The sequence below is a fragment of the Eschscholzia californica genome, unplaced genomic scaffold (assembly GCF_041429995.1).
Source record: "Eschscholzia californica isolate CP2 unplaced genomic scaffold, dmEscCali1.0.p SCAF_3, whole genome shotgun sequence".
NCBI classification, from domain to species: Eukaryota; Viridiplantae; Streptophyta; class Magnoliopsida; order Ranunculales; family Papaveraceae; genus Eschscholzia; species Eschscholzia californica.
Genome location: NW_028238420.1, coordinates 50,922,297 through 50,945,396, shown reverse-complemented (window position 1 = coordinate 50,945,396; position 23,100 = coordinate 50,922,297). Strand labels below are relative to the sequence as shown.

At 36.9% G+C, this 23,100-nt stretch overlaps 2 protein-coding genes across 8 annotated transcripts; both read right to left on the bottom strand.

Annotated features, from left to right (window-relative positions):
- Nucleotides 1-29: 29 nt before the first annotated feature.
- LOC147551511 (membrane-bound O-acyltransferase gup1-like) lies at nucleotides 30-8,193 on the bottom strand. Of its 7 annotated transcripts, none has more exons than XM_086672299.1 (21): nucleotides 7,925-8,191; nucleotides 7,739-7,816; nucleotides 7,221-7,369; nucleotides 7,068-7,126; nucleotides 6,622-6,803; nucleotides 6,487-6,535; nucleotides 6,149-6,252; nucleotides 5,969-6,033; nucleotides 5,069-5,139; nucleotides 4,884-4,943; nucleotides 3,697-3,810; nucleotides 2,912-3,036; nucleotides 2,780-2,831; nucleotides 2,394-2,456; nucleotides 2,047-2,156; nucleotides 1,868-1,960; nucleotides 1,677-1,758; nucleotides 1,381-1,458; nucleotides 728-803; nucleotides 583-632; nucleotides 30-468 (listed from the first exon to the last, which is right to left on the bottom strand). In XM_086672299.1, the coding sequence occupies exons 3-21, from the start codon at nucleotides 7,321-7,323 to the stop codon at nucleotides 427-429; spliced, it is 1,578 nt and encodes a 525-aa protein (XP_086528425.1). In that variant the 5' UTR covers nucleotides 7,324-7,369; nucleotides 7,739-7,816; nucleotides 7,925-8,191; the 3' UTR covers nucleotides 30-426. The 7 variants fall into 7 exon arrangements, with proteins under 7 accessions (XP_086528425.1, XP_086528426.1, XP_086528422.1 ...); XM_086672300.1 differs by having other exon boundaries at nucleotides 7,221-7,376; nucleotides 7,925-8,184; XM_086672296.1 differs by having other exon boundaries at nucleotides 7,221-7,341; nucleotides 7,925-8,177.
- Nucleotides 8,194-9,955: 1,762 nt separating this feature from the next.
- Nucleotides 9,956-22,261, bottom strand: LOC147551510 (metal ion-binding protein). The gene is made up of 19 exons (XM_086671242.1): nucleotides 21,505-22,261; nucleotides 20,243-20,374; nucleotides 19,925-19,996; nucleotides 19,344-19,414; nucleotides 19,131-19,230; nucleotides 18,537-18,635; nucleotides 17,697-17,823; nucleotides 17,114-17,247; nucleotides 16,957-17,016; nucleotides 16,538-16,773; nucleotides 15,407-15,836; nucleotides 14,337-14,660; nucleotides 13,588-14,190; nucleotides 13,258-13,431; nucleotides 11,904-12,134; nucleotides 11,537-11,820; nucleotides 10,908-11,186; nucleotides 10,402-10,524; nucleotides 9,956-10,306 (listed from the first exon to the last, which is right to left on the bottom strand). The coding sequence occupies exons 1-19, from the start codon at nucleotides 21,652-21,654 to the stop codon at nucleotides 10,177-10,179; spliced, it is 3,759 nt and encodes a 1,252-aa protein (XP_086527368.1). The 5' UTR covers nucleotides 21,655-22,261; the 3' UTR covers nucleotides 9,956-10,176.
- Nucleotides 22,262-23,100: the final 839 nt, after the last annotated feature.

Below are 23,100 nucleotides of genomic sequence, written 5' to 3'. Positions count from 1 at the left end.
TTTGGCAGTAGCATTAATTTAGGCCAGGGTTGTAAACATGATCATAACATGAATATATAAAGAGACTCAAACTGATCTTTCAATCAATCATATTCTGTGCAGCAACTTCCTTGTTAAAATTTTCAAATACATTATTTTATCAGAGAACAATAAACTGGGTGGAGAGGGGGATATCAATCAATCATTCGGTTGGTGGATTCCAAGTCGAATAAATATTCAAGCATCGGCCTGATAATGTCTCGGTGGAAATTTTCTTTTCTGAACCATTTTCTGGTCTTCTCGTCCAACCCATTCGGCTCAACACAGGATCACAGCCCGTGGCAAAGATTTCCTCAGTTGCACTTCCACATCTGTAACTGCTTGTAGACAAAGAAAAGAGACCCTCACATCTCAAACAAACCAATCTATGAGACAAATGTGGATCTCCTACCATGCCTTTTGCTTTACTTCCTGGACATGGAACATAAGCTGCCAACAAAAGTAAGAAAGAAAAAACTATCATGTCTGCTAATGTAGTTAAATATCTTTAAGAAGAAACTCAGACTCCAACAGAACAACGAAAAATACTTAAACCCGTTTTACCTTCACTCCAACATAAAACGATACAAAAATGGCACCTAGAATGGGTAGTCCTGTAGAGGTTTCAAACACTGAATTAGTTAGTTCTCATAGGTAACTTACAAGCAGCAGAAAGGCACGTTCCCTTTCTATTGATAAAACCACATACCATCCTTGTCGAGGAATCTAGAAATCAACCAATTGATTCCTGATGGTCCAATTACATAACCAACTAGGTTCGCAACCTGAAAGAGACATAATTAAAAGACAATATGTTATAGATATTCCTTACTTTCAACTTAAATAATGGACAACAAATCGGCACACGTATAGCCACTGAAGTTCATGGGAACAGAAAAAACAGAATTCTTGATCTTTCTTGGATATTTCTACTTTTTTAGATGGACCATGAACAAGAATCGGTTCATCATCAGATGAGAGCTAATCCTGACTTGGTATGTGAAATCCAATTGAATACATAGAGAGGTCCAGACAATGTTTATGGGGGATTGACATCCTTTCTCTAGTGGTAGGTGGGCCGTAAAATTGTCGAACCAACTGCCTATCCTTCCTCATTGCTTTGAAGATTACTTCATCACTCAAGTTGGGTTCTCCGTTCTCTAGGTGTTGTTATGGCGTATCTTCTTACTCAAGTTAAACTTAGGTGGCTATGCATGGAAAAGAGGACCAAATAAGTAAAATCATGCACCAGAAACAGCCAAAGCCAAAGTCCCAAACCACGACCGGAGTCACAAGTATACAAAAAAGTAAGAATCTGCTAAAGAAAGTCTAAATTTTGAATTGTTAAAGGAAAATCCATACCATGAGGCACATAATGGTAACAGCACCAGCAACCGCACTTAGTTCACGAAGAATGCACTCTCCAGATGTACTCTTAGCCTGAAGATATGGCAACTCTGAAGATATAACTCTCAAAACATGACGGGTTAAAAACAAAAAGGAAGATGCTAGATAACAGTGCAGAAGTATTGGGGCACGTAGAAAAGAAGACATCTTGCAAGCTTCATATACATGACTACTGAATATAAGCAGCATCAGATTTCTATGAAAAAATGAAGCTCATTTGCTGCCTATATAAACAATACGAATTTTGTTACCTGGAAAGAAGCAACTGCAGCTTTCACTACCATTTCTGGGATAAAGAACAAACACGTTAACCACGCCCAGGAAAGAAGCTTCCTATAGTTACAATTTTTTTTTATAAGAAATTAGATTTATTCTATTCCAAAAGTGAATGTAAAATCATTAGCTTATATTAGAAAGAAAATAACCAAGGAAACTGAAGTACCACTCCAAATCATGCCATATTGCTACGAACGTGAATATAACCCACACATTGAGTAGCTTTCTGTTAGAACCCCCCAGAGGAATGTATATGTACCTATTAACATACACACAAAAAATTAAGTCCATGAGAACAGGGTTACCGTTCATGATTCAACAGTAAGCTTAAGGCTGAAGCAGAACCTGATAAGCCACTTGTTGAAAGAAGCATGCCAATTTTTCCAGAAGCCTTCCAAGTCATAGCAATTATTCATGCACCTTGGCATATTCTCGGGGGCTTCAATTCCTCCAACCTACAATCATGAGATGGTAATGTGGGGTTTAATCCTACAAATATTGATAACTTGATAAGGACAATACAGTGATTCTCAAAAATACTAAGACACGTTATTATCACCCCGCAAAATTCACTTGTCAAGTAGGACTGACTCTGCTCTATAGACTCAAATGATTCAACGCATCCAGGATAAACTTATAAGCATGAAGTTGAGGACGGAGAAGAGAAGAAGTGTTTAGTCTCAGATATGTACCAGTGACCAAAAACGGAAATAGCGCCAGATCAGCAGAAATTTCAGCCACATGAAGTTTAAGACCTGCCACAAATAAAATTAATATATGCTTTTCGTAAATATCTTTTATGCAATCCAAAATCTCTTAAACAGGATATGAAGAACTATATCATCAGAGAGGGTTAACTTCATCATTGACATATGGCCATATGGGTTGAATAGCACATGATTAGACTAATCTCAACCCATGACCCTCGCATCCAAGGCTCCAATTATGTTTCATTAATGGTTAAGTGTCTATAACTGGAACATGGTCTTTCAGGTTCTACTAACAGAAATTTTGAGTCAACAAATACAAGTACAACAGCTTTTCGGACACTAGCAACTTTACCATTGAGATCTCTTACCCCATATCCAACAATGAACACCTCCAGAGGAGATAAATGCTTCCACGATCCACTATGAAAGTAGACAGAATTAGTCGTAGAAAAGAATAATGGAAATAACATTTGAATAGTCGGCCACATCAAATTACTTACCCAGTTGCGAAAGCATTGTAATAAAATAGATGTGTCATTAGCTCCATGAGAAACAAACCAAGGATCCATCTAAACCCATAGAAAGCCACTGCTCGAACAGAATAATTTTTCTGTGGTGCATTTAACTGCAAGATAGCAACAGTTCGGAAGATAGTTCACATGCCTAGGAACAATAGTAACAACAAATGAATAAAAATAAGAAAACTTGAATTTCAAGAACCCTTGTACCATAAGATACATATGTGAGTAAGCAGAAAGTCAAAAATTAATCATCATGTGCCCCTAGCTAAGAGAATCCGAAACATAGGAAAAAAAAAAAATCAATGTCAAGGAGTCACAGCCAGAAGTCCAACAAATTAGATAAAGTAGAGGGTTTATTTAGTTGACATGCCTATCTTGCAACTCAATACAGAAGATCCGCATAGAAAAAAATTTGAATAAATATATTGAAAGGGGGAAGAATTTCTAAGGGCTAGGTCAAGGAGAACTCGACATAAAAGCAAAATAAACAGCTTATAAGGTTGCTAAGTCACTACTCTCTTCAGAAGACATCCAGAAGAGATCTAGTGTCATTCACATTGATATTAAGCAAATAGTCAATCACACTGAGAAGTCAAACTGTATTTTTGCATCCATTCTTATTGTGAGCTATCCAGTTCGCTGTCAAAGTCGTAATATACTACTGCCAAAGTATGGCAACAAATATCACCCAAGCCAAAAACTTTGAAGTCATACATTAATGAATGGTACTTCTGATGGATATGAATACACAAAAACATGCAGACCTGTGAAGCGAAAGCGTTGAAGCTTATAACTGGTCCAGCCAGGTAAAGCGGTGCATATAGTAGATAGCAAATGTACGTGACAAATGAGTAGTTGTCGGTTTGAAGGCTTCTCTCCTGGAAAATATAAATGAACGCAGAACCACCATTCATCTCATGAATAATGAACAATACTAAGATAACAGATGTAGTACCAAGTAAGTTCTGACAGACGTATCTAGAAATGTGGCCAAAACCAGCACTCAGATATACAAAGTAAGAAAATTTTGTAGGTTTTACAGAAGAGACTATACTACCAAAGTACCAAGGTCCCTAAGAAGGAGATGGGTTGATTTCAGGACTGATTTGATACTTGATACAAACCTTAACAGTGAGTGGTATTCATATTTCTTAATATTATAATCAGAGTAGTCTCTTCCTATGCTGAATCAATAAAGTCAAAGTATAAATGGGGCACTTATGTTACTACATAACATCGACATTACACTATTGCAAAGAAAAGGAGAATATTATCCTTTACGGTAAATAGCTGCTACCAGAGGTTCATCAAGGCTAAAGAAGACCAGATCAGGAGGACAAGAAGACTTTGGAGAGGAAACACTCCAAGCAGGGTAAGTTTTGTATTGTGGGCTGCTGTTTGGAAAATTGCCGACTGAGGACCAACTAATCAGGAGAGGTTCTAATAGACCTAACAGATGCTGCCCCTGTGCAAGTGAGAAGCTGAGGATGGGTCTCATCTTTTGCTGCACTGCAAGTCTGCAGCGTAACTTCCAAGGTCTGGCAATCCTTTCTCAAAGTTTTAACACAGAATGGTGCATGCCTCCTTCCCAACACATGGCCTTCGAGCAATGCGAGAGTATCAGGCTCCCTAAACAGGACAAACAGAATAGGAGTCTAATCCCTTTTGCACTGATGTGGCTGTGTGGGGAATATGGAAGGGAAAAAACAGTGCTATCCTTCAAATTTCAAAGGAGAAGAGGTGAAGCTGGAGAAGATCATAGAGGATGTCAAAGAATTATTTTTAGAGTTAACAGTTCTTGGAATGCTTTAAACGCTTAATGTTTAGAAGAGTAAGACCTGCAGATACCTAATCTGCATTTTGCCCTAAAGCTCCTATACTCTAGGGCCTTGTAAATATTATTCAATATATTAATATGAATTATGTAACGAAAAGCAAAGAAATGACAGACCTGTAAATATTTATAGCATGTTTTTCCAGATGAACAAATAAGGCAACGCTTAACGTGCTTCTGCCACAAACATAAAGGAGAAAAATTAGTGATGTAACAATTAGGAATATATAACTCCTTGAATAGTTTAATGACACATAAAGCATGAATGGAGTAAGAGCTGAACGAGAAACTATCATTAATACTTTTTGATCAAAAGAAGAATCTTGCTGTGCCCAGTAGTAATCATAACCAAAGCTTATCATGCGCAGAACAACTGTTAAACATACATAAGATAAATCTTCAGTAAAAGTAAGAGACAACAAGGGCACTAGTCAACATGAATTTTCACCATTTCTGCATGTATATGCAAAGTGGAACTAGGGTGTCTAAGAACAGGTCCTCTCTTTTTTTGCTTGGATTTTGGAAACAGGTTAAAATTTATAAGATGCTCATCAGAGAATTCTTACGGACGACTTATGCTGCAAGCTTTATCGATACTTTATAGGGGTAGTGGAGTAGATTTAATATTGTAAAATCGTGTGAAATTGAGGCCTTAACACAAATAGGCTCCATGTACAACAGAAGTAAGATGCATATCCACAAATAAGTAAGTCCGCTGATTCTTTGTCAATACAACTAAATTTTCGGGTTACGAGATCACAAATCTCCAACTAGCTGATGATAAAAAAAATGATATATAACATGTGGATAGTGTATCAGATACTCAAATACTTGCCGGACTCTCACTGTAGCTTCTATCGGTAAAATGTGAGATTTCAATTACATTTACTGCGTGCTTGACAAATTCCAGCTTTAGGTTAACGAATTTGTGTATCAGTCGGCCATGGTTGACTTATACACAAATAACATTAACTTAAAATATCTAGACAAGAAATATATATGTGTATATTATTAATAGCACCCTCACGGAGTAGTTAGGTTGCCATGTCCGAACCCGGCCACCTCGTATGAATATGGAATATGAATACACATTTTTGTGTCTATTTTTATATAATTAAAAATGTGAGACAGTATGAGATATAGACACTGAGTTTGACATCATGAAGCTTTAGAGGGCCCAAAAGGAGAAGTAAAGAAAATACCGAAGTTAAAGCATATATGCCACCTAAAGGTACCACGGAAGTTGTCAAAGAAAGCCCAATATTGCCTGTACAATCAAGATTTAGACAAGAGTTACCAAACAAGTTGAACCTGACAGGGTATCACTAGCTAACTGTAAGAAGTTAACAAATAACCACAGGCCGGTAGCTTATATCACTAACCCGAAAGTCGAAAATGAATATCCTTCATAAACACGGTTACATAGAAGAAAAAATATGTTGAAGATCCAAAGTATCCATGTGAAATACCTTGATTTAGCAAGCATCTGCAGAAACACATATTTAGTACACTATCATAATTGGAAGCCCATACCCTATTTTGGTGTGCCAAAGATATAGTTGTTCAGTTGGAAGGTAAATAATAGAAGTGAAGCATTTGGATAACTAAAAATAAGAACGAAAACCTACTCAACCAAATTATACATGTAGTTCGCAGAAGACAAAATCAAAACAACATCAGCAATTTAGTACGTGGTGCATTATAAGTGCAAGAGTCACACCTTTACCAGAAGATAGTTAACTGAAGCAATTGAAAGGATGAAGATGACACTGCAAAAATTAATGAAAGAAGGTTAAAGAATTGTTCATCCATCAAAGATGACATCTAATACATTGTTAATATAAAATGTACTTACCAAGCACCGTGTAGATATGACAAATAAATGAGAGATGTCAATATCCAAATGATCGACATCCCTTTTCCTTTTAGGCGAAATTGTATCCTCAAAGTATTTGCAACGAGCGTAAAAAGCCCGAAAACAAGTGTTAGAACAGGTAAATTTCCACGAAAGTTTCTCCACTGGGCATCAGATACATCCTATAATAAAACACATTTTAGCTTTGATAGCTAACGGATCGGATAACGAGAGAAATTGAAAGCATTGCACTGCTATGATATCCAAATTCCATATAGAGATGAGTAGATGACCGACAAACTAAAAATTTAACGGCCTATACAGAAGTGAGAGCTCTAGTATGGAGCTTGTTCAAATTATGAGGGGATAGTTTCACACAAAATTAAATTTCTACCCGAAACATGCTTGAAATGAAGATCACTGATCGGAAGGGAAGAGTAACGTACATTAAGTCTACCGGAGATCCACCCACGTCGCAAACCACCGTAAAGTTTTCCAGAGTGATCTGACCCCGACAAAAGGGAAGAGACAATTAGAACAAACTCAGAATAACTTGAAAATCAGAACAGGAAAAGCCAAACATTTAATCAGAGATAAACCTTGGGAGATTTGTAAGGATCGGCGGATGATAATGACATAGAAACCAACAGCATAAGTAAGTAAAATTATGAGTTCCGTCAACTTCCACGGTTTATTATTCATCTCAGGCGCTCTCTTTCGCTGAATAATCGCGGATATCAATTAACACCTACACACTTACACAGGGTACATAAACATTTACAAGGAGGGAACAGTGAGCAAAGTTAGAATAGTAAAACATAAAAGAACGAAAATGAAAGTCTGCTTGACTATTAGGCCGACCCTAGTTTGTGAAATGTGATTCCCATTTCACTAGCTTGGTATGTAGGACTAACGAGCTTCGTTTGTAAGACTTTTTTGGTATGTCTGAAATGGTGCAGCTGCAAGGCTTGAGTATCAAAAATGGCTTCTTTTTAGTCGGTTCATAAAAAAAAAAACTCTTTTTTCTTTCGGAGGGTGGGGGGTTTGATAAAAAAAAAGGAGACCTATTTCTTCAAATAACATTTTCCATTCCGAATAAACCAATGGAGAAGCTCACAGATGGAGCAGAGCCCATGCCAAATCAAGCAACTTGAATAGGTTGCTCATTGTCTTCCTTATTCTGGGCGATGGAATTCTAAGACCGACAATCAATTATCAAGAACATAAACTAATAAAATTATAGAAATGGAGAAACTAATTGGCACAATCAATAAATAGACTGAAGAAAAATGACTGACCTGGCTCCTTGGATGAGAGCTCAGTCTGGGAAAGCAAGACGAAATTCACAGTAAGTTTGGTAAGGGATTTGGTGGAGAAAATATATGAAGTCTTTGGTGGTTCACTATTTGGAATTACTTTCTTCCAAGCAGCAATGAAAGCCTCATTTTGCAGAAAAGATGAAGATGCGGGTTGGTGGAGATGATAGAGGACATTAGCGGTGGTCGGTGCTCGTGAAATCGCCGGTCAAGCACCCGGTGAAAATTGTGATGACTGATAACAAAATAAAAATGTAGATTGACTTGCACTCGGCGTCTGCCCCATTACATTTCGAGACATTGTTAATGGTGCCTCAACCCCTCTTTGTAAAGGATTTTTGAGCTAGGGGTCCAAAAAGTGGGGGGTAAACCCAAAAAAAATCCACTCTTGCCCAAAAATTAGTTGCAGGTCCAAATGTCAGATTTTTTTTTTATTCCCCTCTTGCCCTTGGACGGGACATGCTGACGTTTTCTTGAAAAAAAAAATGTCTGGTAAATAAAATAATTTACCAGTATACGAAAAATTCAAAGTTTCAAAATTTTTTGAAAATTTGAAAACGAAATTTCAAATTCCCGCCCAGCAAACCATCTCTTCCCGGTAAATAAAATAATTTCCCTTACACAAAAAATTCCAATTTTCAAATTTTTTTGAAATTTTCAAACGAAATCTTTTTTTCGAAATTTTCAAATTCCCGGCCAAAATTTCAAATTCCCGGGCAAATTTTGAAATTTTTTTGAAAATTTTAAATTCCCGCCCAGCAAAAGTGTCTAGTACAGAAAAAAATTTCCAGTAAATAAAATAATTTCCCGGTCTCAAATTTTTTTTTTCGAACTTTTGAAATTTTCAAACGAAATTTCAAATTCCCGCCCAAATTTTTTTTACGAATTTTCAAATTCCCGCCCAAAATTTCAAAATTTTTTGAAAATTTTAAATTTCCGGGCAAATTTTGAAATTTTTTTGAAAATTTTAAATTCCCGCCCAGCAAAAGTGTCTAGTACAGAAAAAAATTTCCAGTAAATAAAATAATTTCCCGGTCACAAATTTTTTTTTCGAAGTTTTGAAATTTTCAAACGAAATTTCAAATTCCCGCCCAAATTTTCAAATTTTTTTACGAAATTTCAAATTCCCGCCCAACAAAAATGTCTAGTACAGAAAAAAATTTCCAGTAAATAAAATAATTTCCCGCCCAAATTTTCAAATTTTGTAATTTCCAGTAAATAAAATAATCTCCCGAAAATTTCAAATTTCCAGTAAATAAAATAATTTTCAGAAAAAAAAATCGTTTCCCGAGAATTTTCGATGGCAATTTTGTAATTTTCGATGGCATGAACGGTAAATACTTTATTTTCTAAGGGCCCTTTACGTAATTTTGACCCCCAAACTGACACATTGGACCTCCCTTTCATTTTTAGGCAACTTTGGGTGAAATTTTCATTTTTGCCCCCTTTTTGGACCAATGGCTCAATCCCTCCTTTGTAAATTTAGGTTGAGTGAGTTCGGTTAAGCACCCCGCCATACAATAGGTGTGTTCACGTAAGTCAACTCCAATGCTCTAGGATTAAAATAGATGAATTTGAACCGAAATTTGTAACAAAATTTGTTCTTACAAATTTGAGTGTATTTAGTAGTACAGTATAATTCTACTATAAAATCGGTTTGTATCCACGGAATGTGAAATGCTTGCTATTCCACCTGTTTTTAAATTGAAGGAAGAAGCAAAGTGCATATTTTGAGCGAGGACGCTTTTAAATATTTTCCTCTCTAGAAATGTTGTGGTGCAAAGAAATGGAGAGTGAAAGACTGAAAGGGAAATTTTCCTCTCTAGAAATGTTGAAAGCGTCTATTATCCCATGCTCCCCCTAAGCATTTGCGAGAAAGTCATCTGTCACACTTTCGGAGGCCCCTATAACACTTACCCACGGTGTGGCCCCAATACTCCAATTTCCATGTAAAACCTTCAATTCATTTTGAAAAAAAAAAAGAGTCCTTACTCAAAAACATTATCAGCATGAAGAGATAGGAAAAGGTCATTTGTATAGAGAGACTACAATTTGCCCAATTCGTGGACAAGGCCCGCTTACTATACATGTGAAATTATAATACAGATATTTCACCTAGTCCTCATAACCAAAAAATCTAAAATCACACTTTTAGATGAATATATTTTTTTATATATCAAATAGCCTCCCCCGGAAAATACTTCAGCTAGAAGCTCCATTGGGTGCCCCGGAGGCGCTATTATTTAACGATCCTGAGGTTATTGCAGAGATGGCCAAGCTCTGGTCTTGCCTCCATCCATGCAGTAAAGCAAATCTCGGTGGATGTAGAGTATAGGTAGGACCGAAACATAATCAGAAAGAAGTAACGCCTGCAGGAGGAGATAGAATGAATAACCTCATCTTTTAGCAATTGTTATGTGATATATTGTTGAAGCAAGTTACCAAGTTAGGAAGCTAAACTGACCTGAGGGCTTTGATACCCATATCCATGAGATATGACTTGTTCTCATCATCGCCCAAACTACACTTTTCAAGTTGCTTTCTATAGTAAAGAATGTCATCCCGCAAATGCCCAGCGCCAGCACACCTTCAAAATAGAAAATAGGAAGATCAACCCTACTGAAGTTCAACAGAACAAAAGACTACATAAGTCATAATTATTCATAATGATGCAAATGACATGGATTCCGACACTCTTATGGGTGCACATACTGCACTCCCTATTAATTGTTCAAACATTATATAACTTGACATAGAGAAGCATTTCATCCCGTAGAAAAGACACAACAAACAGAACCACAATGACCTCCTCTAAGCTATGGATTAGTTTGTATCAAAAGTTGGAACCCGTAGAACGAGATGCTATTGTCCCTGATCTATCATTGTCCCGCAGAAGGATTTCTGTGTTCCTTTTCCTTTTCTAGTTTAGCTGATCAGAAAAATATTCACCATTTTCTTCCCACAACATACCTTTCAATGACAAGGTCGACCTCTGATTTGCTCTTGGGACCATTTACGAGAACTCTAGTAAGGCTTAGTATGTCGCGGTAATCATCCTGTTTAGGAGCTCCATCAAAAGTCTGAGAGGAGAAGCTGTCTTTGGATGTTGAAGATAGCGTACCAACAGTTGACTCCAGCCTGTCCGACACAAATTTCACATCTGCATTAAGCCTAAGACAAGTGATTGCCATTGCATAGGCGACACCTCCAAAGCCTGTATGAGACACAAAAAGGTAGCAACCTGCTGACCTGCAGAAAAGTGCAGCTTATTCGATTCATCTTACCTTACACATTGAACATCAATAAAAGCATGGATTGTTATTATGCTTCATTATATAGACATGTGTTAAGATAGCGCTCCATATGTGTATAATTAGGACTCCAGTAATAATTTGCTCTGAATTAGAGGCCACTCAGACATGGAGGAATCTGAGTACCACATGTTCATAACATAACTTGTATAAAAGGTATGCCTGAACAGAACGCAGGCCCAAATTGTAACTATTGAATGTTCAATAGTTAACCACTACAAATTAAAAGTGCAATCTTAGCATTCTAAAAATGATTAACCACGAAAAACACAGCCTGCATGTACATACTCATCTTTACAAGACTGAACTGCATCAACATCACAAGCTAGAGGTTCTCTTTCTCTAGTTAACGGTATCCTCCTGTATATAAGATTGGTGCCATCATCCCTCAAACCAGCATATACTTCTGCAGGTGTCTTAACATCACCTGCTAAAATGTTCTCCCAGAATCCTATGACACTTGAATGATTTAATGCCGGATTATATTCTTCCCGGTGTAAAAGCATTCGACCGCCAGATTGGGCGATCTCAGCTAAAATGTCTTCTTTCAACCGAGCCTCCATATGCTCTACCTGCATAAGTGCAAAAGGGCAGAAATTAAAGACTATTCTCTGCTAATTTGTTACGTAAAAGGTACGCCTTAAGGATGCCTCACCATCGGGCCCGTGATTCCCACATGTTTAAGTGTATCAACAGGTTGCTTTAATTCTCGAAGGACAAAGGGTGTGCCATTGATGTAGACAACTGCTTCCTCTCTTAGATCAGTTAATACCACCATCTGACCAATATTTGCCGCTCCCTTGTTCTTGGAATCCAAATACGATAGCATTTCTTTAGCACCAGTTATTGTGGGAGTCGCCATGCTATAAACAGGATAACCATCCACCTGAAAAGAGTAGAGCTTCTGAATAAATGGAAAATGTCATGTAATACTTAACGGGGTTAGTAGTTTTCCACATAACCATTTGGTGATATAGGCAAAAACTGTTTTATGTGATTTCAGCGACTAAACTGCTCCAAATTATAAGCCATAATTTTGCTACATAACCACATAATAGAATGAAATTTGCTCCACCAACAAATTGAACCCTAACACAACACACACACATGAATATTCTGATAAGGTGAGGTATTTGCAGGGTTGTGCTATGAAGCAGGAAAAGGGGAAGCCGCACTTACAAGCTCTTTTTTCCCCATCAAGCGGGAAAGCAAGAGGGGGTTGGGGACTTACTGAACTCCAAGTAATAATACATTGCAGCAAGTAATAAGCCATAGAGGCATAAAATCGATTTCCACTTCTAGTGATAAACGAGTTGTTTGTCCAATACATCATTTTATGGTAATACCACAAAAAATTAAGGTAGGAGGAAAGTATCAATTGTTGGTGTTAGTCCATTGGTTGTGGGAGGAGGTGATGGTCACTTGATAAGTGTGAGGGGAAGCCTCGCGTCTTGAGCTAGCTTTTGAGATGAGATAGGCCCAAGACAACTTTGAGGGCAAGGTGTATGGACCACACGCACAAATGGTATCAGAGCCCATCAACTACGCGAACCGTTGCACGCTAAGAACTGCAGACATTTAGAACAAGATCCAGATGGTGGATAGTCATATACATATAATTTGTATCGAAATAGTACTCTTTTTGCAAAGCTTAATAGCAAGGCTTGTCTTTCTAGACTAAACACACAAGTTAGTTCCATACTGTAGATTTTTTTTCGGCTTGCTTCTTGACGAGCAGGAAAACTCAACGAGGGGGAAGATCAAGCCTGAGATCTCAGCTTTGCTTGTTTGCATGCTTCCAGCACTATTACTGTGAGGCCTCGTGCTCAAAAAATAGGGTCCAGGGATTCTCAAAGGTTAAGGGCAAAAACCACAATTGTTGCCTCATTAGACAATGTCTTCAACTTCAAAGCTAGATTTAATCTTCCTCCACGTTCTTTAATGAATTTGTACAAGAGTGTGATTTATATGGGTCAAATATCTCTTTATGTAAAATCTTGCAATTATACCTTGTAAACATGCGGTGCCCCGTGTATTTGTATCTGGCTTGAGGTTCTTTGACCAGGAAAAAAGTACATCTTGAGTATGGTACCTTTTCCCAGAACAGAACCGTTACGGGCCTGGACGATGGCTTCCATCACCGCATCACCATGTTGCGACTCGTGTGGTGCTCTCAACTCCTCCTGATACCAACAGGTTATAATCAGATATGCTTCAATAAAAGTTAAATTGAAGAAATACAAAAACTAGTGATGCTTTTGTAGATATCCATCCCAAGTAACACGAGAAAGAGAGTAAATGTATTTCATAGGTTGAAGTCAGAAGGAGAAAAGAATTACAGGGACAGTGAAGAATCGCCCAGGCCGTAACCTTATGCTCCATTTCATAGCTTGAACCTCAGGTCTTTGATGCAACCATGTCTTAAATGTCATACGGCTCTCTCCTTGTCCACAGTAACCATCGAAAGCTTCACTTCCCAGGTATGCTGAAAAGGCAATTAATCGGAAGTACCGTTCCAAGTATTCAGCGCCACGGTTTAACGCAACCCTCCTAACCCTCGGTTCTACATGTTGTTGGTTGAATACCTTCTTATACTGCAGAACAGCTCGGCGAATATTCTGTAGAGCCGAGCATCTGTCGATGATAGCATCCAAAGCTTCTCGGCATTCCAATCCATTATCAAATAACCTTGTAATCTTTCTTAGCAACAAGATATCGTTTATGCCAAAAGCACGATTCTGCTCATTGCTGCTTCTTCCCTTTATCATACTTGACGTACATGCAGGACCGCTATTTCCAGATTCTTCACCACTTGAGGAACCATCCATTTCTTCGTAGGTAAATTCTTCAAGCTGTTGCACTTTAATAGGTCTCCCATAATTAATTCGAAGTTTAAGAAGGCAAGCAATTACAGTACCGGTAGTTGTCCTCCCTCTCCCCATCTGTGAACATACAAAACAAAATTTTAGGTAAAAGCTCTTGCATTGACATCCACTTTGAAGTTTGATAGCCCTATCTAGATAAATACAACAATAGGAAATGTCAGTGCAACAAAACCAACCCAAATGCTGTTTGGAAGAAAGTATACCTGGCAATTGAAAACAAAAGCAGTGTCCTTTGAACCAGAGGATATGTTCATCGCTAGTGTGTCAAAATCAGAACTTTTAGGAGCTTTACCATCGGTGATAGGAACACGTGCATAGGTAATGGGAAGACCTTCACTCTCCAAGCATCTATAAACCTCCAGAGGGGTCTGAATTGCTTCAAAACTCACATGTTCCCAAGCATCAAATATTTGACCGTCATCAGTTTCATGAATGACCATGATAGCACCTCCATAGCGTTCTGCCTCTCGTAGAATGTCCTCTTTCAATCGAGCTTCCATCCTCTCCACTCTTTCACGGTCTATTCCCTGAAATGTCAATATTCCACTTCAGCGAATAAGAAATGCATGAAAAGTTAAGCAGATAAAAAATGTTGATACATAGTTTTGAATAGAATGTATGTATGAAGCACCTAAATTAAAACAGCTATGTACAACCTGTAACTCAACGTGATTGTTTCCAGAAAAGGAACATTTAAGCAGTTACATACTTTCTGTAAGAGATACATGCAAGATGTCAGCATGGTTGTTGAGAAAAGGAAGGGGGAAAACGAGGGAAGCTCATTTTTCAGTAGTACTAGCATAAGAACCCATTTTTTCCTAAATTAATATTGTGATAACTAAAGTCCAACATGTTTATTGGAAAACAGACACTTTAGAAATGGGTATTTAGTTTTGTATTGAGTCATCATGTGAAGTACACAGTAGATCTTCGTATTACATTACATAAGCGGAGGGAATGTGACTGCACATGATGAAATAGAAGGGTTTTGAAACAAAGAAGGAAAGAAAGTTTGGGTTATGGGTTTCAATTGAGGTAAAACTCAATAACTCCTCGATAAAGCAAATAGTATATGAACTAGCACAATAACCATATTCACGATGGAAGATCAAAGGTTCGAGGTATTGCTTAGTAAATATGAAGAGTGTGCACAATAATCATCAGAAATCGCATGTATATAGGGGTATGTTGGTTGGAACACACCCAAATTGAGAAATACCTTTAAGTGAGATACAAATAGTGTATAATTATAAGTAGAAACAAAAATGTATACCGTGTACTCTAGCATATTCTTATAGGGTCTTTCCACCTCACGGAGAACAAACGGTTTTCCGTTGATATAAACCACAGGTTCCTCCCTCATATTATGCCAAAAAACTGGGCGACCACCTTTAGAACTACCGATCCTTTGAATAACAGCTCGAATACCATCAATAGTTGGATTAGCAACACCATAAACAGGAAAGCCAGGAACTTCTCGAAAATTAGGAGCACCCTCCACTCTTTCGGGTAAGCTTAGGTTTTGACAACCAGGGCAATGATCACTTTTCAGAACTGTCTGGCTTCCAAGAACTTCGCCACTCCTCTGTGCAGCTACTATACCCATCTCATTGGGACGGCCATCTGCAGATTCTGCAATCTTCATCAAAGAAGGTTGCAAGCTTGCATACCCAAGTGCACCCATTGGGTCTCTCCTCAGCAATCTGCACATCAACAGGCATATTTAACTTCAAAATAGGCGTATTCGACCAATACAATTGGCCTAATATGGATAGGCAAAAAAAAAAAAGTTTTCATGTATGACACGGGCTGTAGGAAAAAGAAACACAGTAAATGATGCATGAGAAAGAAGCAAAAGGAATACAACAGTCTAACTGTCTAAGTGCCTTGACAAATTAGGTAATCCGTCAGGCTTACCAAATATAAAAGTAAAGCACCTCTGTTAACCCCTTAAGAAAATAGAGAGGCGAAATAAATTTTCTACTTATTGCAACTGCAGAACAAAATTATAAAGTAAACAGTGGTAATAGAATCAACTGGCCAAGCCACAACTGAAAGGTAAACGAGAGCCCTAAGGCATTAAATCAAAAGTTCCTTTATCCATATAGTTTGAGTAAGGATTAGATAAGTCAGTTGAGAACTTATAAGAAAAATCACTTGCCCATGTCAGTAGTCTAAGAGGAATATATAGTAACCTTCGCCGTCAGGATAAATCGGGGCTGCTGAGTAAATTTTTACATTCAAATATATAAGTTCGTCCGGAAAGATGACTCACTTGAAATTTATACCTACTTTGATATGTAATATTTGTATGATGAGATCACATTAAAAATAGGATTTAGATAACAGTTGGTGCTTAACAATTCCTTCAGAAATTTTATGAAGCAGGCGTTTGTAAGTTCACCTGCGAAGAATGCTATAAAGTTCTGGCCTTGCTCGCATCCAGTCAGCAAAACTGCTTTGACCAGATAAACCAGGATGAAGTGCCGCTCTCTCCGTATGAATAAATACAGCAAAACAAATGAGGAAGTAATATCGTTCGAGGTACTCCACAAAGAAAGAAAGCGATGCTTCCCTCTTCATTTCATCTGGTTGACGGAGAATACTATTTCGATACGTTGCAATTGCTTCTCGTAAGTTCTGTTACACAATCCATAAGAAAAGAATAAAAACAAAAGAACAGAAAAATTTACATAAATAGTTTAAAATTCTTGATATAATTCAAAGCGCTGAAAATTTTGAGGGAATTAAAATTGTAGTGCTCATAGCAAAGAGTATACAGCCACATTGACAACAACTGAAAGCAAAATAATTCATGTATACCTGCATGGAGGCGCACTTATCTATGACCTTATCTACTTGCCTTTTCCCTTCTACTCCTCCCTGAAAGCATACAACTTGTTAATATAATGGTGAACACAATATCAAATCAAATGGCTAAAAATAGAAAATTGTGACCCAGTTGTGCTATCCCGGTTACCTCTAACACGCGAATCAGGCTCCTTATAACAGCATATTCACCTCTGCGGATAGCATCTTCACAGTTTGGCAAATTATCAGTGACGTCAGAGCCAGAATAGAGAACCTTCCCTACTGAATTCGTCCTTGGGATACCTATTTTGAGTATCACCATTTAATCAACCAAAAATCCAGCAAATCCTTCATTCTCATAGGAGAAGTGATAGGCGCAGTTATAGATATCTCATTCAGGCTATAAAGATAACAAAAATATAGACATTTATCTGATGTAAAAGACAAATTATCCTCAAAACTCCCAAAAGGTAATAGATATACTGAATAAAAAAAGTTCATTTCGTTTCAAGTACTGTAGAAAATATGAAAAGATTTGTTTGAAACATCTAATTCCGAAAAGTCAAGTGCATTTCATTGATACATAAAGGACTTCATTTGCTCATTATGTTTGTAAATAAATGAGAAGATGCATGCTTGAACTCGTTATAAACAGGACAAACTTATAAGTTGTAAGATATTGAATAAGATCGAAAATATAGATGAGAACAAATTCACAATTTGTTGTTAAATACGAGAAAACAAGAAATTACCAGATGCACCAATTCGGTTAAGATAAACCAGGGTAGCAATTACCATCCCTGTAGTTGTTCGCCCACGACCCATTTGGCAGTTGAAAACTACTTCGGTACTTAAATCTGCTTCTGATATCCGATGGACCTGAATATTTAGGACAAATAATCAAACTATGTTTAGATATGGTTAAGTAACACACTAACACCACATTTGCGGCATACCACATATCCAAATGCAAATCAACATCATACCTCATAAATGCTTGTAATCTATTGCTCAATACGTAAACATAATATATACAAATATGAAATATATATTAGTTCTTTTCAAGAAAAACATATATATATATATATATATATATATATATTAGTTGCTAGCTTTACGCTTCTAAAAAATGCAGATTAGACATTTGAATATATCGGGTTTGGCGCCTTATCACAAAATGCAATTTACACCACATTGCCAACTTTATCAGCAACGGTACAAGCAATTCTACCTCTAGTGTGAACACCTTGTACTTGGTTAAGTTACAAATTCCTCTTTAGAGTTGATCCTTATCAAACATCTCATTAGCCTAATCTGCATAAGCCTTCAACATGGATCGTATTCCAACATAGTCCATCTAACTCATGATCGAGAGCTAATATATCAGACAAGGACATAAAGAAATTTGATTTTTTTTAAACCAAAGGAAAGACTAGGGAAGCCACAAATTCACATGCCAATAATACTATAGACAACATGTCGTGGACAATGCAGCATTAAGTAAATAGAAGACACGCTTACAGCAATCATTTGACTACAAAACAAACATATACGCAATTAATCAAAATCTAAAGCAAAATGGAGAGACCAACCAATATGTCGAAGTCCTGCTCCTTAGGTGATTTTTCATCTGTAATAGGAACGCGTTCATAGTCAACAAGGTATCCTTCTACCTGAAGCTCCTGGTACACCTGCCGAAGGTATCACATGCCAATATAAGAAACTTTGAAGATAATATATATATATATATATATATATATATATATATATATATATATATATATATATATCTTTCTGAGTTTTCATTCTTCCCTAGTAGTTGGGGCATATATATTTAAAACAATTTTAGATAGTTTGAAGGAAAAGAAGATGGGACTTAAGAAGGTTTACTGATGATATAACTAATATTACGTCTGGTCCTCTGGGTTGTGCACTTTAATCAGTTGGAGGGGCAGCTTTTACAATTACATGTCAAGTTGGGGTGTGATTATCACATGAGATTCCATTGATGTCTCTTGGGGTCTTTTTTGAGCACTGCAGTACCGCACGCATGTGTGTGCTTTGCGTCTTGGTTTTGTTTTTGCCTTTAATTCTTTGTCCTTCTGGAGTTTCTGACAACATTCTTGCTCTATCCAATGAAAATAATACATATCATTGCTAATCTAAATAGTATTCCAATAATATACCTCTAGAGGTGTCTTCACAGAACCATCTGTTACTGGTTCCCATTGGTCCACCATCTGACCATCTGGTAGTTCATCAGTTACAAGGATCTTCTTTCCATATCTGCTTAGTCATACGCAAAGACAAAGAAAAAACTATCACAAAGAGCAATCGTAACCAGTGACAGAAATAGGTGTGAAAGAGCAAAGTCAGCAGAACACAAATATATGAAGTACCTTGTAGCTTCTTGCAGGATATCATCCTTTAAGCGAGCTTCCATTTGTTCAACTCTTTCCCTATTGATGCCCTATTTGATTTTAAACCCATTCTTATATTAAGTCAAATAAAAGATAGGAAGTTAAAGACGTGTGGAACTGTGGATATCGAAGTTGAAAGAAGTTCTAAGGGATTCCGCTAAAGTACATCGGGTTATCATGCTTCACGAGTATCACATTACGATAATATCATGAAAGTACATGTAACTTTTCCAAGAACTAATGCTGTTGTTCAATAGGGAACAGACAAAATGCTAGAAGACATTGGACAAAGAAACACAAATTGATATAAAATGACCCGAGAGCAGATGGATAAACTGACCACGGACAACATACAGAACAAACACAATAATATCAGAAAGACATCAAAGTTAAGAAGATGTATCACACACGCAGTAATTTTTTGTTCGTGTTTTTGGAAAAACAAACTTAAGACAGTAACACAGAATGATAACCTATTAACAATAGTATGGTACTGAACCTTGCTAGCAAATAATAGCAAATGTACTTAGACCTGCAATAAATTTATCTTATGAACATACCGTGTACTCAAGATTGGAAAAGGGTCTTTCAGCATCACGCAGAACAAATGGGCGACCATTAATGTAAACTACCTGGTTCATATATGTAAAACAATAAAAAGTTGTTTTAGACCAAAATTCACGATAAGATGTATCAAAAGGATATAAAATCTGCGAAACAAAAAAATGGACATTTGAGGAATCTCTAGAGCATGGCACAAAAACCATACACTCATACAGGAAAAATAGTGTTGCTATAGCATTTGAAGTCATGTCAACCCACTGTCTCTTTCTCTTGTTTTGAAGAGAAAAACAGTACAACCAATTGAACATACTTACTGGTTCCTCGCGAAGGTTATGCCAAAGCACTCGTGTTTGCTTCCCGTTCTTTTGTGCCCCAATATGGTCAAGTACGTTTCGGATTCCAACAACAGTGGGTATTGCAACACCATGAACACGTAATGATTCAGCCTAATAACACCAAGTAGAAATGAAAATAAGTACGTAAAACTAATAACATGTAAGATTTATCAAACAAATCACAAATTAACCGCACAAGTATTCAAGCAGAGTAAAAAAAAAACGTGTTGCCAGTAATCGTCAAACACATGGGGTTAACTATGATGGGTATGACGTGGGACTTACATCTTGCGCTACTTGCCCAAGATCGAGTTAGGAACCAAAAATTCTTTTACATAATCTTAGTTTTTGTATTATATCATAAAAATGCCGCATTTAATTCCACATGAGCAGTTGTTTATTTTAGATACCCATGAACACATGATAGTCTAGGCATAACGAACATCCATTGGATGTTGGCAATGTTATTGCGCGACGTTACCAGATACTCTCCTCCACCCTGCGTACCGCGTACTTGATTTCCATACCCTTTTTGGGTGGGTTTGCGATCCAGTAACTCAAAATTAGCATACCAGAATTTTTAGTCTTAATTAACCTAAAAGCTTTGTAGAAAACTATAAATTCGACTACTTGGGTAGTTTAACTAAAAGAATTTTTTTTATTAGCTTGTTACATTGTAAATTTTATGCAAAAAGGATGTGCGAGAATAGATGTAACCATTATAAATCCATCATAGATAGAATATATTGTCTAGGAAAATAGTCCAAAACGAACTGAAATCGCGTCCTTGATTACCATACTCACATGGTAGCGAACCGCGTACGGAACGATCCGCGTACCAGGTAACTTTGAGTAGTAGTGATGTGGTAGTGGTTGGTGTGGTATTATAAATGTAGAACTTAAGTTACTTTGAGCTCGAAAGAGAGTCAAGTGGTGAGTTTTATGAAGTGGCGAAGAGACTTGCTTATACCCAATTAAGCAGTAGAAAAATAGTAGTTTATAATAAGCTCATTTCACCTTATTAATTGAGACAAAGAATAAGATTATCTATTTATTATAACAAAGGAGATTTGTAACATGAATCAAATGCAAAATTACTCCATGAGAGATGATAAAATGAGATCTATGGACAAGTGTTTGTATATATATATATAGGGTTCAATCAAACTGAAGCTGACAATTGAAATTGAATATTAGAATTTGGAAATTGAGATAAGAATGAGGAGAGAGAGAGAGAGTACCTGACGGTAATTGGGAGCGCCATCAATTTGGGGAGAGAGGCGTTTGTTCTGGCAACCAGGGAAATGGTCGCTCTTGAGAATGGTTCTGGTTCCGAGGACAGATCCACCTCTTTGTTTCATAACCTGTTCCAATTCCTTTGGCATCGACATCCTCTCCCGTCCGTCGGTCCGTCCGTCCGTCCGTCTAAACAGAACAATCAATCCCTCTTCTTTCTATTTTGTATTTGTGAGACTCTCTCAGAGATATCTATCTATCTATATATATATATAAGTAGTAGCTAGTGTTTAGTATCTGCCTAGATAAAATACACTTATTTAGGGGCGTACAATTACTACTCCTATAGACCAAGATGAAGAAGAAGAAGAAGAACAAGAAGAAGAAAATGAGCTTGGGTTGGGTTATTTATTCATCACACCCATCCACGAATAACAGATTAGTTGGCGTAAGTTAGCAGCCTCAACTAATATTATAGAGAGAGATTGAGAGAGACAGCACTTTGTGGCTGGTTTTTTTATGGGGTTTTTTTCTTCTTTTTCTATGAAAATGGAAATGACAACGTGAGAAGCGTTTCCCTTTTGTTTATTATTTTCTCTTTCTTTTGTTTTTCTTATAAAATACGTAACATTTTTTATCTTATCTATCTACTTGGAGGAGACAATGGAAGTTTGAGATCTGAGATTGGTGTGGGACTCCTATCATCCTGTTTTAGTTGCCCACAGAGATTTTGGATCAATCAAGTGCTTGTGTAATTGAGTTTAATTCTTGCAACACAAAATAAGTGTTTATTTTAATTATTTCAACAACAAAAAAAAAAGTGTTGCCCTTTTTTTTTTTTTTTCCTGATCACCACGTCTTCTGTCCATCTTTATCAACTACAACCACCAACTACAATTACCTTTGACTACTATGTCTCGAAAGGGAATCAATTTTCTTTCCAGACGAATAGGTTTCCCTTTCATTTAAGAAGGAGATCGGCTCCCCTTCTCATATGAAAGAGACCCCTTCTCACCAAGACATAAATTTAAGAAAGAGAGCAGAGGTGGAGCTATTAGTGGCCTCACTGGAACTGAAGTCGAGGTCAACAACTAATATCTACAAGGGAACCTGATGTGGATCTTTGACCCAATGGTTAAACTCCTATTATTGTATTCTTTACTCCACCCCTTCCATCTTTGTTTTTTGAATAAACAACTTCATACTTTATTGAAATGAAAGAGGTGTAGGGTTTTGGATAACTTCATGAATATATATTCTCTTATAAAACAAATCTCCTTTTAAACTAACACCTTTTCTTAGCTAATTTTTCGTTTCTCACGTATCAAACACAATTTATATGAAGATATATTTACAATAAAACGTGGTTTTCGAAAAAAAAAAAAACTTTATTTCAGTTTTTCTTGTACAAAATTTAAAACGTTCTCTTACTATAGATACTTTGGATCACGACACTTCCAACAACGACATGATTTCGTAATCTCGTTGAGATCATGACTATATGTGTCAATTTTCATTTTATTTTAAATGTAAAGGTGATTTCCCTAGTAAATATTGTTTTAGTTGCCTACAGAAACTTTGGATCAATCAAGGGCTTATTG

Excerpts from the sequence above, each read along its gene's own strand:
- LOC147551511 (XM_086672296.1), bottom strand. Across the intron at positions 6,034-6,148 it reads TATTCATTTTCGACTTTCGG|GCAATATTGGGCTTTCTTTG; the intron begins GTTAGTGATATA and ends TTGATTGTACAG. Across the intron at positions 1,759-1,867 it reads ATATGGCATGATTTGGAGTG|GAAGCTTCTTTCCTGGGCGT; the intron begins GTACTTCAGTTT and ends TTGTAACTATAG.
- LOC147551510 (XM_086671242.1), bottom strand. The coding sequence starts at position 21,654 with ATGTCGATGCCAAAGGAATTGGAACAGGTTATGAAACAAAGAGGTGGA. Across the intron at positions 19,997-20,242 it reads ATAACCTTCGCGAGGAACCA|GTAGTTTACATTAATGGTCG; the intron begins GTAAGTATGTTC and ends TATATGAACCAG. Across the intron at positions 15,837-16,537 it reads CTTTATAGCATTCTTCGCAG|ATTGCTGAGGAGAGACCCAA; the intron begins GTGAACTTACAA and ends GTTGATGTGCAG.